This window comes from Lygodium microphyllum, chromosome 26 (genome assembly GCF_053477565.2).
Source record: "Lygodium microphyllum isolate KBCC chromosome 26, Lygodium_microphyllum_v1.1.10, whole genome shotgun sequence".
Taxonomy (NCBI): domain Eukaryota; kingdom Viridiplantae; phylum Streptophyta; class Polypodiopsida; order Schizaeales; family Lygodiaceae; genus Lygodium; species Lygodium microphyllum.
Genome location: NC_141160.1, coordinates 96,069,707 through 96,083,801, shown reverse-complemented (window position 1 = coordinate 96,083,801; position 14,095 = coordinate 96,069,707). Strand labels below are relative to the sequence as shown.

The 14,095-nt window shown below is 42.5% G+C and overlaps 1 protein-coding gene across 12 annotated transcripts in view; it reads left to right on the top strand.

Annotated features, from left to right (window-relative positions):
* Positions 1 to 14,095, top strand: part of LOC148013569 (uncharacterized) — a 126,064-nt gene that overhangs the window by 33,365 nt on the left and 78,604 nt on the right. For 7 of the 12 annotated variants that reach the window (XM_087667506.1, XM_087667503.1, XM_087667509.1 and 4 more), the window contains one exon: positions 4,177 to 4,260. The exons of 2 other annotated variants lie outside the window; for them this stretch is intronic. In XM_087667506.1, coding sequence (XP_087523632.1) covers positions 4,177 to 4,260 — 84 coding nt within the window. The remainder of the gene's footprint in view (positions 1 to 4,176; positions 4,261 to 14,095) is intronic. 3 more of the 12 variants (XM_087667500.1, XM_087667507.1, XM_087667502.1) reach the window with 1 other exon arrangement.

Sequence of the window (14,095 nt, the reverse complement as noted above, 5' to 3'; positions counted from 1 at the left end):
GATGTAGAGAGTGCTCTTCTGCAGGAAGAGATCAACCGTAAGAACTTGGACGCTTCTCGTGTGTCACATGCTTTGACTATTAGAGGTAGAGATGGTAATGGAAAGAATGAACTTGGGTATGAATGCGACAGAGACTCGCAGAAGTCTAGGTCTAAGTCGCGTGGTAAGTCGTGCAGCAAGTCTCGTGGGAGAAAAGCTAATGTGACATGTCATCATTGTGACAAGAAGGGTCATATACGCCCACACTGTCATGAGTTGCGTAATGAGAAGCCTAAAGAGAAGGGGAAAGATAAAGTACAGGAAGAGTCCTTTGATCGTAGCATTATGCTCGCAAAATCTAGTGTGAAAATCGAGGAGATAAATGTCATGCAGATTGAGGACTCCGATGGGGAGTACATACTTGTAGCTAGTTTTTGTGATGCTATGCTGTTGACCGAGGTTCACTCTATGTATATGTAGTGCTGGCTTTTGGATTCTAGTACTTTGTTTCATGTTACACCATGCCATGAGTGGTTTCATTCCTACCGCATTATCTCTGGTTCAGTTTGCTTTGGTGATAACAAGTCACTTGCTATTGTTGGCATTGGGGATGTACGGCTGTAATTCTCTATTGGCAGTACTTTTTTGTTACAAGATGTACGTCATGTACTTGCGTTTACACGCAGTCTTATATCTCCAGGGCAGTTTGATAATGGTGGATTTCATATTTCATTTGGAGATTCTGCTTGGAAGATCATGCGTGGTAGACTTGTGCTTGCTAGAGGTGCCAAGGTTGATAGCCTCTATTCTCTTATAGTTGATAGGTCCTCTGTTGACCATATTTTGTCAGTTAGTTCCATCCCACATGTATCTCTTTGGCATGCCCGTTTGGGCCATATGTCCTTGAAGGGAATGAAAATGCTTTCTGGTTTGTACTACTTACCGTCCCTTGACTATGTATGTTTTGATTCATGTGAGCATTGTCTTTATGGCAGACAGACTAGGAATACATATAAGAAGCCTAGTAGGATACGTATGAGTGAGCCCCTGGCATTGGTACATTCGGATGTGTGTGGGCCTATGCCCTCTTTGTCTATGGGTGGTGCAAAGTATTTTGTGATATTCATTGATGATTTTTCACATAAAGTTTGGGCTTACCCTATTAAGCTTAAGTCCGATGTCTTGGCTGTGTTTCAGAGATGGCTTGCATTGGTTGAGAACTAGACTAGGCATAGGTTGAAATGCCTTAGGACTAACAATGGGGGAGAATATGTGTCACGTGCCTTTGAGAAGCTATGTGACAAGAGGGGTATTAAGTGTCAGTTGACCGTTCCCTATACCCCAACCTAGAATGGTCTGGTTGAGTGGATGAATAGAACCATCTAGGAGTGTGTACGTAATATGCTTAGCCATGCAAGCCTACCACAGAGCTTTTGGGCTGAGGCAGTTAGTATAGCTGTGTATGTCATCAATAGATCACCTTCCAGTGGTTTGGATTTTTAGGTTGCAGAGGAGGTATGGACTGGAAAACCTCCGTCTTATGCGCATCTACGTGTCTTTGGATGTGAGACATTCTTCCATGTGTCCGAAGACAAGCAGACTAAGTTGAATCCTAAGAGTGTCAAATGTATTTTCCTTGGCTATGGAGATGTAGGCGAGATGGGTTATCGCCTTTGGGATCCGCAGACGCAGGAAGTCATCTGCAGCCATATAGTCTTCCATGAAGACAAGATGCATAGGCAACTTGAGAAAGTAGTAGAGATACGCAGGGTTATATTCCAAGAGGAGCCACGTGCTCCTGCACAGCGAGTTGGACAGCTTGCCGCAGTAGTTGGTACACATGGCCAGGGTCTTGGATAGGCAGCAAAGCCTGCAGTGAGACGGTCTACTAGAGCTAGACGTCCATCTAATAGATTTGAGCCCTCGATGCGTTATGTTTTGGTTACAGATGCAGGAGAGCCTCTCACCTATGATGAGGCTATGCGTAGGGGTAACAATCACTCTTGGGAGAGGGCTATGCAGTCTGAGATGGACTCCCTACATAAGAATATGACGAGTATGCAAGATTAGGCCTAGTATGAGTCAACCAGATGAGTTTACCTACAATGGATCTATATGTTTGCTCAAAAGGCTAACCTAGGGAAACCTTAGATAAGTAGACAATGGGGTCAAGTGGCGTGGCCACAAGATGTGCCTCTAATCAATACAATACTATTTCACTAACTAAAGATCATACTTCTGCCATGACACAAAAATACTATCACCAAATTGAACTACCTTCATCCCCAAGAAATACAACTACTAACCAAGGTTAGTCATCTTGAAAGTAAAGCAAATTTGGGTCTTTATATTTACTACAGTAGCAAAATTTGAGCCTATAATGAGTAAATAATCTATGTCTAGAAGAATGTAGTTGACCCTCTCTGTAAGTGGTTTTGAAATACAAGTTTGGGTCATAAGGGGTAGAATGGAAGTCATGAGTTCCAAGGAACTCATCCATCCTATGGAACCAAGAACACCGTGCTTGCTTTAGCACATGAAGAACTTTCCGCAAACGAAAGACCTTATCTTTATGGTCATTAGATGAAAATCTCGAAGACTGCTTCATATAGGCTTTCTCTTTCAAATAACCATTCAAGTGGGCACTTTTGATGTCCATTTGATAGATTGGCCAAATGTGATGAGTGGCAAGCGCAACCAACAAACGGAATGATGTCGACTGTGCAGTGGGTGCAAAGGTCTCCTCATAATCGATCCCATGTTTTTGTTGCAAACCTTGCACCAGAAGGCAAGCCTTGTATTTATCGAGAGTTTCATCAGCTTTCAATTTAGTCCTAAAGATCTAGTAGTAAAGATCCACTTGGTGTGGATGACTTTTTTGTGGCTCGAACGATCCACCAAGGTCCCAGTCTCATTTCGGTGAATGCTTGGAAGCTTCTTTTATATGGCCTCTCGCCATTGAGGGTGCTTTAGAGCCTTCTATCAATTCTCTAGCTCAGAAGGTGCTACATAATTTGCCATAACTTTAGACGCAAATGAAACACTAGGTGCAAGTTAGGCAAATTTTATAGGGCTCTTTAGAGTGGAATCCGGTGGACGGATCCCCGAATCTTGCATTGTCAGTTGGCACCAATGAGGTAATGGGTCTTGTGAAGGAGGCTTGGGTGCTGAAGACTTTGCAGTGGGTCAGGAGCGGGTAGTAGGCTCGGCCCAGATGACACTATCTCCGATGTGGAAGGAGGGATCAGCTCGGAGGCTGGTGTAATGCTGTGTACAATATTCCTCTTATAAAAAACATCTCTTTGGACAATCACCTTGTTTGTTTGAGGATGGAACAAACAATAGGTTTTCACCTCGGAAGAGTAGCCTACAAAAATCAAGAGATTAGCTTAGGGAGTGAGCTTTCTTATTTTATCATTAGGAGTGTGTGTGTACGTACTACATCGCAAGACTTTGAAATGGGATATGATAGGTTGAGTGTCAAAAAATGCCTTCAAGGGAGTCCGCTAAGGAATTGCCGCAGTTGGACATTGGTTGATGATGTACACTGAAGTGTTAACAGCCTTGACCCAAAGGTGCCTAGGAAGCTTTGTTGCCCAAGCTATTTTGGCCCTAATTGCACCTTTACGACTACCGGATGGAAAAAAGTTCCCAAGAAGGTGCTCCATATGGTGCAAACAAGATTGGGAAAATTGGAACAAGAATTTGCATGCACATAGTATCTAATAAAATATGGTCTCTCTCTGCCACTCTGCTTACTAAAGAGAGTTTCATTGAGCTCTAGATTCATCCCCTGCTCTTGATGGTTGGAATAAGGGTGCCATGTGTTGCTTATCAGTCCCCTCATGTGACAGCCAAGGGGAAGATGAGTGGGGCTTGGCAGCAATGCATGTGCAACTAGCGATTTCTTTGTGAGAAGTAGCTCAGGTTAGCTTGAAAGTCAGGAGTTTCTCCAAGCAAACTAACATACTTGCCATTAATGGGCACATTTTTAACAATTGAAGGCCCTTGCTTTTTAGATGCATGAATGAGTATAAACAAACGCTCTTAGGCAGTAAATTTCTATGGAGATAATAACACCATTAGATGCAACTCAAAACTATAAAATATAATTTGTTTGGAAGACTTGGATGTGATGTTGAGGAGGATATCCATATCGGCTTTCTAATTTATTGCCTTCTATAATTTTATGTTCAGGCTTCTCCAGACCAAGGCCAATTTTTAGCAATGCTTGTACGACTTATTGGTGCCGCACGGTGCATTGAGGTTGGCATGTTTACTGTAAGTTTTTTCTTGTATAAGGTGGTTATTTATTAAATTTATTCGTGCAAACCTTTCAAGTTATGTTAGCAATTGATGAATTGGTCAGTAATATAGTTTACGAGTTGCAGACGTCTTTTCTTGGGTTGGTTGGTTAGTGATCAAAGAAAAGTAATTGAGTGGTGATAGTTTAGAATATATTGTTAAAAAATGTTGACGTTAAAAAAATGAATTGAAGCCAAACACAAGTTACGTTCCATCTTTCATTTATTCAGAATAGTCATGGCATGTAGCTTTCATCATTGTTAGTCCTATACTGCAATTCTATAATCAAGGTGCAAGTGAAGACTGAAGTGGGTGTCTGCTGCAGTCTTTTAGGTAATGGTCGCTGCAGGCTTGCAACAGCAACAGTTTGTGGTAGGCCTTAGCTCTTGGTTCAGAGCACTGTAGCAGTAATTCTGCATTCACAACACTACATGGATATGCCAAAGCAGTGAACATTCTCTTAGCAGGTTTTCTCACTAGCTCACAACATATGAGCTCATGATTGTATTGTTTGGAAACCAGATCAACATAGAGCTTCCTTGCTTGCCTTCAGGGGAGCTTGTGATATATGAGGAACCAAATCAAGCTAGAGCTTAATTGATACACACCAAAAACCCTTTTTTTCCCAAGAAAAGAAATTTGTTAGTACGACTGTTTCATTTCAAAGCCTTAAAACTTTATTTGTATACCTTTTGCCCATTATATTGGGTTTAGCCAACCTTATGTTTACCACCCATAGTTGGCTGTAGGCTGAATCTTGTTTTGCCTATAGCCCATGAAAAGATACACACCAATGACTGCTGCCCTTGTTATATTTATAAATCCAAATTCCTCTCTCGTGCCACCATTTGAAGCATGAGTGTAATTATCCTATGTGTATTCAGTAAGAGAGTCATTATAATGTATGTTTGACTTTGTGTAAATGCTAACCTAATTGACATAAGTGGTGTGGATGGGTTCCGTTAACATTTGTTGTGCGGGAATAGATCATTGGGCTGTACTCACATGGTGTGGAGGCTTGATACTTGGAAATTCCCCCTAGCAACCAAGATTTAATTTTCCCTTTTTGACAGGAATCTTTTAACCTTGCCCCATGATGGCAATCCAACTAGAACCTGTATCATATAGAAGTAAGTCTATATGGTATTTGCATAACCTTTTCATTTTTTCATTTTACAAAGCCACATCCTTCTTAAAAGAAGAAAAGATTTGTCAAATGTTGGTGCCCTGTTGCTTGGAGGTTGTACATTGCTGCTAGATATCGCCTGTGGCATTTTCTGTCTAGCATCCAAAATGCACAACTTGGAGAAAGACGAGAATGCAAAGGGTGAAATGATTGTTTTATAATATATGTTATAGTAATAATGTGCAGTTGTACAAGGATAAAGGCTGCCAACAGCTAATCCATATTGCATTTCACCCACCAAATGTAATTTTGCAATCTCATGTGCTTCAAATTCTAATCCTCAGAGTATGCCTGCTACCTTATCGCATCATTGTGATTTATGGGCTCATTTTAAAGCAAACCTATCCCTTCGTAGACCGGGCTTGCTGATGGCAACTTTAATGTGTGTTGCCTCTTCGCACTCTACCTCTGAGCACTCAGTGATGGATGCACTAAAACGTAGTGCTTGGGATGATTTTGCATCAACCATTCTTAGTCAAGACCTTTGGTCTTTGCTTTACCCATTTGCTTCGAGATTTACCTTTCATTCAGCACAGAATACGGTGACATGGAGTTGTTTAGATCGTATGCATGTTATGCATGATGATATTTTCTTGCTAGAGGTTCTAGAGATGAGGGTATTGCAACAGTATGCATTATCTGATCACTTTCCATTGCAGTTTGGGATGCTTAGCTAGTCTATTGCTCCATAGTTTTTGGACAGGCTCCCTTTGTGCATCAATTCCTCCTTTTTGAGATTGGCAATTTTCAATGGCTACATGGATAGTTGTTCGACACGTTTTTGCTCAACTTTCCATGTGTGGGCAGTGCCTCTTTTGAAAAGTCGATACAAAATGTGCAGAGGGTTGCCAAGCAATATGGGATTTGTCGTGCTTCTCTTTGCAGGCAACGTATGCATGTTGTGGAGGAATTGCTCGCCTTCTCTTGTTTTTTGTTGCTCGATCTCTAGATTATCACTGAGCTAAGCTGAAAGCCTTGATCAAGGGTTCGCAGGATAACTCTTCTCTGTCCCATAAATTCTTTTATGGTTAACATGCATCCCTTGCTTGGGAAAACATGGTGAGATTGCAGAATATTGATGGTTGGATGGTTATAGATCCTTACTTTGTGGTCCAAATGTGTGGACAATATTTTCAGGATCTATTTGGTTCGAGGCAAAGCACATTCCGATCAGATGACCCATGCTCGTTTGGTATTTTATACTTTCACCAAGGATCATGTCACCCCAAACATTCATGCTATTTTAGAGGTTGATATTCTTGAGAATGAGGTTATGAATGTCTTATGAAACTTACCGAAGGATAAAAGCCTCAATTGTGATGCTCTCATGAATGAATTTTCGGAGACTTATGTTGCTCGCTTAGCAAAGCCTTTGACAACCATGTGTCGGGAGGTTTGAGCTACTGGACTACTGCCTATTGAGAAACCACTTCTTTAGTTTACACACTTCAGTTTTAGGGTTTCACACTAACAATCCCAAAAAGGGTTAGTGTCCACATTCTAGTCATTTTGTGAGTGGGCGCCCACAGAGTGGTGCACCACCCCAGACAACTCATGACTATAAATAGGTTGTCACTTCATTCATTCTTCACCCCACTTCAGCCATTCTTCACCCCTCTCCTTCCCTCACTCCGACATTCTTCCCTTCTCTCTCTAGCCCTTCCGCTGCCCTCACACCCATTCCGGCTAACATTGTGCTTCGTGGTTGCCTTCTTCCACAATCTCTTGCCTAGCATCATCTCCCCCACATTTGGCGACAGGTTATTGTTTGCGTTTTGCATCTCTGGAGGCTCTTTGCTAGTAGGCGTCAGCTTCCATCAGCGTGGCATCTTCTAATGATCCGTGTTTTGCATGTGGAGGCCTTCTCTCAGCCTGGCGTCAGCTCTCATTACCCGGTGTTAGCTTCCTCCACCTGGCGACAATCATTTCTTCCTTGGCGTCAACTCATCCAGCCCCAAGTATTTGCATTTTGCAGCTTGGGAATTTCCTACACATTTGGTAGCATCATCATACACCATCTGGTGTCAGCATCTCGGTTGCTTCCCTTGTGTTTGACAGCTCTGACACACTTTGGGATTTGCATTTTCTGCTCATGCCATCTCCCCAGCATTTGAGGACTGCGCTTTGCTCCCTTGACAGTTGGCGATCATCTTCCTCATCTCCGATAGCATCTGAGGATTGCGGTTCGATCCCTCAGCAATACTCCTTTACCTTCCAGTGATTGCTTTGATAGCCCATTGCTCAGAGGACTGCATTTCGCTCCCTTCATTGTGCAAATTCCACATAGGTGTTGTTGCTTAATTCAAAGAGGATAGTGCAGTCATCTTCTAAGCTTCCGCTCAGTTGTATCGGCTTTTCTTCTTAGTGCATCATCACCTTGTTCATGTGTTTTTGAGTTTCTGTTCTCTCTTACTGTTTGCCGTATACACCCTGTGTTTCTCCTTGCAAATCCTGCAGTCTCTCTAGACTCTTAGTCATTTTTTTGACATGATATCAAAACTAGAGGCGCTCAATGAGCCACAAAGATCCTCTGCATTAAAGAAGGCAAAGATAGGTTGCGGATTTGGCATCATCTATTGATTTTTCCCCTTCCGTTGCATCACCAGGAGATAGAGATACGCTTTTCTTCCTCTCCCTCCCTCCCTCCCTCCCTTTTACAGGTTGACACTCCGGTGCTATGACTTCTCCACAAGTAGATAGACAGACCACTAGGTGCTCCTCTTTTGACATCACCAGACCTCCCACCGATGCTTGTCGACCTTGACCTTTGCTCCCTATACTGTTGGAGTATATGTGTCTACGCCCAAGCACTCGTTGTGCCAGCTTTCCCTTTTGGGCCACAAAGCTTATTTTGCATTGGCTCTCTCAAATTTTCATTCTCAAGTTAATAAGACGCATCTAATGCATATTAAGTCCTCTCGAGCACAAGGAGGATGGTTAGGCGCCATGGCCTCCTTGCAGCCACTATAATTCACTATGGAGGTTGCTTCTACTCCTTCTCGGGTTTTAGGGATGCTACCTCAACAACCCGCGGTTTTGCAATCCACTCCACTGAGAGACAATGATTGTTGGATTCTGTCCCCTTGGTAGTCCGCTCCATTGTGGGAGGACAATGATTGTCGGCCACCCTTGGCTTAGCATGAGTCTCACCTTTCCCCACCCTCGACTATTCAGGTTCGAGAGGCCACCTCCAAGTGTTCTTTGACATTTTCGATACCTCAGATACCTTCTTTGGCACAATCGGCGGCACTTTCTTCGTCATCAGATGATTCGGAGTTGGTGATCTATGAGTTTTAAATTCCTTTCACTCGTGGAGGGGGATTCAGAGGGGGATGCACACTCTTTGCCCTCAGAGGGGGACTTCTATTTTTTATTTGGCTTCAAAGGGGGCCTCTCCCCCTCCATCCTTAGAGGGGGACACCTCCTCATCATGAAGTTCTTCACCCACCATCTACTCTTTGGGGAAGGTTGTCTTCGAGCAATCATTTCTCCTATTGATACCTAGGATGTTCAAAGACCACCTAGATTGGGGCCTTGGAGGTGGGCCTTGGAGGTTTAGCCGCGACTTGGTGATGAGGCCTTAAAATTCCTTCTAGCATGGAGTTAGGGAGCTAGTGGCTTCTCTTCTGAGGTGGAGTCAGGCTCTATAGTTCATCTTGTGATGACCGACAAATATGTGTAAATATAGGCACCAAAATGTGCTCACATGGAAACATCTTTTGAAAAATGATCCATTGCAAATGTAATTTTTGTCAAAAATCATTTATGAAGCAATGTAACAGTGTGGGTCCTTAAGCTCACATCTTAAAATATTGCTAGGAAAAGGAAAGGTCAAACACCTTTTGTCTCATTCCAAAAATTGAAGGGTCTTTAGACCTTAGCCAAGATGTATGCAATTCAATTTTTATAATATCAAGAAAGGAAAAGGAGGAGGCTTGTCGGGTGATTTGAGGAGGTGGGAGGTTGAGGTGGTTACAATCTCTCTCTTCCTTTATCTTCTCCTCTCACGGTTCATTTCTCTCTCTCCCATTTTGGCACAACTCTCATCTTTCTTGTTCTTGCTTTCCTCTCTTGTGCTTCATGCTTATCTTTAATGGAGAGTGAGGAAGAGGAAGAGGGTGAGGATGGAAGACTTTCTCTCAATTTCTTGTGTGCCATTTCCTTGTGTGTTTGGAGAGCATGGTTCTTGGTGAGAAGGAGAGTTTTCTTGCAGGTTTTCATGGCCAGCAATGTATTTGCAGCCTCTACCTAGCCGGTTCGTGGTTCGATTTGTGCCGTGGCAGGGTGCTCTTCATCTTGTCTATTGTTCCTTACTATAGGTTACCTTTCAGGTGGAAATCTTGGATCTTTGGGACCCTCGAAATCCTTTTCATATCTCTCTTCACTCCTCTTTCTTCATTCCTTTTTGGGCTTGAGAGAGGGTATTGAGAAACCCATTTTCAATTTACACACTACTTCAATTAGCATTTCGCACTAATAGCCCAATCCAAAATGGGTTGGATTCACATTCTGGTCATTTTGTTAGTGGGCGCCCACATAGTGGTGTGCCACGCTAGATAGCACATGCCTCTATAAATAGGCCATCACCTCATTCATTCTTCACCTCTCCTCGATCATTCTTCACCCCTCTCCTGCCATCACTCCGACATTCTTCCCTTCTCTCTCCAGCCCTTTCATTGCCCTCACACCCCTTGCGGCAAACATTGTGGTTTGTGGTTTGTGGTTTGTGGCTGCCTTCTTCCACCTTCTCTTACTTGACATTATCTCCCGACATCTAGCGATAGGTTCTTGTTTGCATTTTACATCTCTAGAGGCTCGTCCCTAGTAGGTGTAAGCTTCCATCAGCTTGGCATCTTTCTATGATCTGTGTTTTGCATTTGTGCGTATTTGTATTTTGTAGTTTAGGGGTTTCCTATACATTTGGCATTATTATACTCCATTTGGCATAAGTATCTGGGCTGCTTCCCTTGTGTTTGATAGCTCTGACACTCTAGGATTTGTGTTTGCTGCCTAGGCAATCTCCCTCACATTTGAGGACTGCGGTTCGCTCCCTCAACAATTGGTAATAATCTTCCTCATCGTCGACAACATCTGAGGATTGCGGGTCGCTCTCTCGACAACTTTCCTTCTCCTTCTAGTGATTACTTCGATAGGCCATTGCCCGGAGGATTGCGTTTTGCTCCCTTCATTGTGCAGATTCCACATAGGCACTGCCTCTTGATTTGGAGAGGTAGTGCAGTCATCTTTTGAGCTTTGGCTCCACTGTATTGACTTTTCTTCTCATAGCATGATTCAACGTATCATTACCTTGTCCTTGTGTTTCCGAGGTTCTCTTCTCTCATAGTGTTTGCCATATACACTATGTTTCTCCTCACAAATCCTACTGTCTCTCTTGACTCTTAGTCATTTTTTTGACATGGTATTAGAGCTAGAGAGGCTCAATGAGCCATGATGATCCTTTGCATCAAAGAAGGCAAAGACATGTTGTGGATTCTCCGTTGCATCACCAGAAGATGGAGATACCCTTCTCTTCCTCTCCCCCTCTCTCTCCCTTTTACAAGTTGATACTTTGGTGCTATGAATTTTTCACACACAGATGGAGAGACCACTAGGTGCTTTTTTTTTGGCATCACAGGACCTTCCATTGATGCTTGCCGACTTGGACCTTTGCTCCCTACACCGTTAGAGTATATGTGTCTATCCGGAAGCACTTGTTGTAACTAGCTCTCTCTTTTCGGCCACATAATTTATTTTGCACCGACTCTTAGATTTTCATGCTGAAGGCAATAAGATACATCCAATGTGCATTGAGTCCTCTTGAGCACAAGGAGGATGGTCAGGTGCCATGGCCTGCTGGCGACCACTACAATGCGCTATGCAAGTTGCTTCTACTTCTTCTCGGGTTTCAAGAATGCCATCTCAACAATTCACAGTTGTGCAATCTACCCCACCGAGAGACAATGATTGTTGGCAACCTTCCCCTCGGCAATCCGCTCCGTCATGATATAGTGTTTGTTTGACACCTTCCATTACTTCGGCTTCGCAATTTGCTCCAATGAGAGAATAATTGTCGGCTACCATTGGCTCAGCATGAGCCTCACCTTTTCCCACCCTTGACTACTCAGGTTCGAGAGGCCACCTTTGGGCATTATTCGACATTTTCGATACCTCAAATACCTTCTTTGGCACAATTGGCAGCACTTTCTTTGTCATTAGATGATTCGAAGTTGGTGATCTATGAGTTTTTAGATTCTCAGTCTCTCATAGAGGGGGATTCAGAGGGGGATGTACACTCTTTGCCCTTAGAGGGGGTTCCTACTTTTCTTCGGCTTTAGAGGGGGCCCCTTCCCTACCACCCTTAGAGGGGGCAACTCCTCATCATGAAGTTCTTCACCTACCATTAACTCCTTGGGGAAGGTTGTCTTTGAGCAGCCATTTTCTCCTATTGATACCCAGGATCTTCAAAGACCACCTAGATTGGGGCCTTGGAGGTTCAGTTTTTGCCACTTTGTGACTAGGCCTTCAAATGCCTTCTAGCATGGAGTTACGGAGCTAGTGGCTTCTCTCCTGAGGTGGAGTTAGGTTCTATAGTTCATCTCATCTATTGTTCCTTACTATAGGTTAACTTTTAGGTGGAAATTTTGGATCTCCGGGATCCTCTACATCCTCTTTGATTATGGAGCCCCCAAGAGGAACACCAAGGAAAAGGGAATTCTCTTGCAAGAAAATCTATCTTGTAACATCAACAAGCTTGTTTATCATGTTTCATATGATCACAATGAAGGAAAGAACACCAGGCACAACAAATCTTCATACAGCATCATGTAGATCTCCCACGGTTTTGATATAATCAATCATATTCTTCAATATCTTCACAAAATCCATCAATAGAACAAAGAAAGGAAAGGAATACACCATCTTTGAATGGAAATACATCACATAGTATTCATCTTTAATCTCTTCATAGTCTTCTCTCTCAATCTCTCATATACAATCACTCTGTTTCAGTAGAATTGGCTATCTCTGACTCTCTCTCTCTCTCTCCATCAATAATACATCATATCCTCACTACAATCTCTCAAAATCACTCTCAATAATCCTTCTTAGGTCGTGGATACCCCTCCCAAGAGGTATGTCTGATATGAAGAGTCACCAGAGCCACTACAGTGTCCTTTCATAGCTCACTACTGTCACTTTACTCTAGTCTTCACTTGAGTCTTCAGCAGCTACTTCTTTCACTTCTTTCAGCTCTTTTGCACTTGTATTCACCTCTTTCCAAGGCTAGAAAACTTTCCCAAGCTACACTCTCATCCATCAGAACACATACAGAAGCATACAGAACAGTCACAGAACAGTACCAGAACAGCTACAGTACAGAACAGAACAGAACAGAACAGAAGCTCTACAGAAGACCTACAGAAGGTTACAGAAGGTCATCAAAACCACATAACTCATTCTTAAACCATTCCAAACTCTCACAAACCATTCAATAAGCTTTCTCAATATCTCAATCTTCATCAATCAATACTCCATCCCTGTTTTCAGAAGACAATCAGAACAAAACAGACCAAAACAGAACAAAACAGAAGGTATACAGAACCAATCAGAACCTATCAGAACATCACAGAACCACTAACAAACATCATGAACTTCCAAAACACCATCATTATCATCCAAAACACTCTCAAACCACTTCCAAATCAATCAATCATCTCATAAAATCAACCATTCAGCTCTCAAAAACAACAAAAATCAGCCAAAAAACAAGTCATTTCAACACTCAACATATCCCCACACTTAATAAGGAAGCGTCCTCGCGACCCAGGAAAAAGGGAATACAAGTGCATTTAAAAGCGCAACTTTGATCTTCAATATCTTTTCACAAAGAATCCATCCACCACGACTCCAACTTATAACCTGGTTCTGATATAAAAATACAAAGAAAGGAAAACCCTTTAGACATTAACACCGCTTAGCAAACAAAAAAATCACAACAAATTTGTAAAGAATATAAGAGTTTGCTTCTTCATCATCAGCATCAGCTTTAACTCTGCAACCACGACCCCATCACTACAAATCTCCAAAATGTAGCTCGTACACGAAATCCAATCCAATAGAAAACCACCACGTTCGTTTGACATAAATGAACTCACAACACAAACACTAATACACAACACAACCATCTGAATGACTCCTCCAAAAAGAGAGATTTTCATTAGAAAGCATCCACCATAGATTGGAAAGGTATCAATGAAGATGATCCCTCTTGAAAGATTGATGTTGTCGGAAACGATCCATAGACAAGGATTCATCTACAAAGGTTTTGGGAGGATTTTGAAAAAATTGGAGACAGCACATCCTTTCCAACAGGACCAAGTATCTGCTAGGCAAACAAAGGGCATGAAAATACAATATATCCAGCTGTTGGGAATCAATGCTCACATTGACATTCATGCACAACTTTGGAATAGGCTTGGAATCATTATGAGAGTGCCTATGCATATACGCCAGGTACCAAGCAAAGTGAGCAGTTAATCTCACTGAGGGATCTGCAGATTGTGAATACTGCTGAGCAAAATGAACATAGTTCTGATAAGCTTGACTGGAAGCTGTCCATTCTCCTGG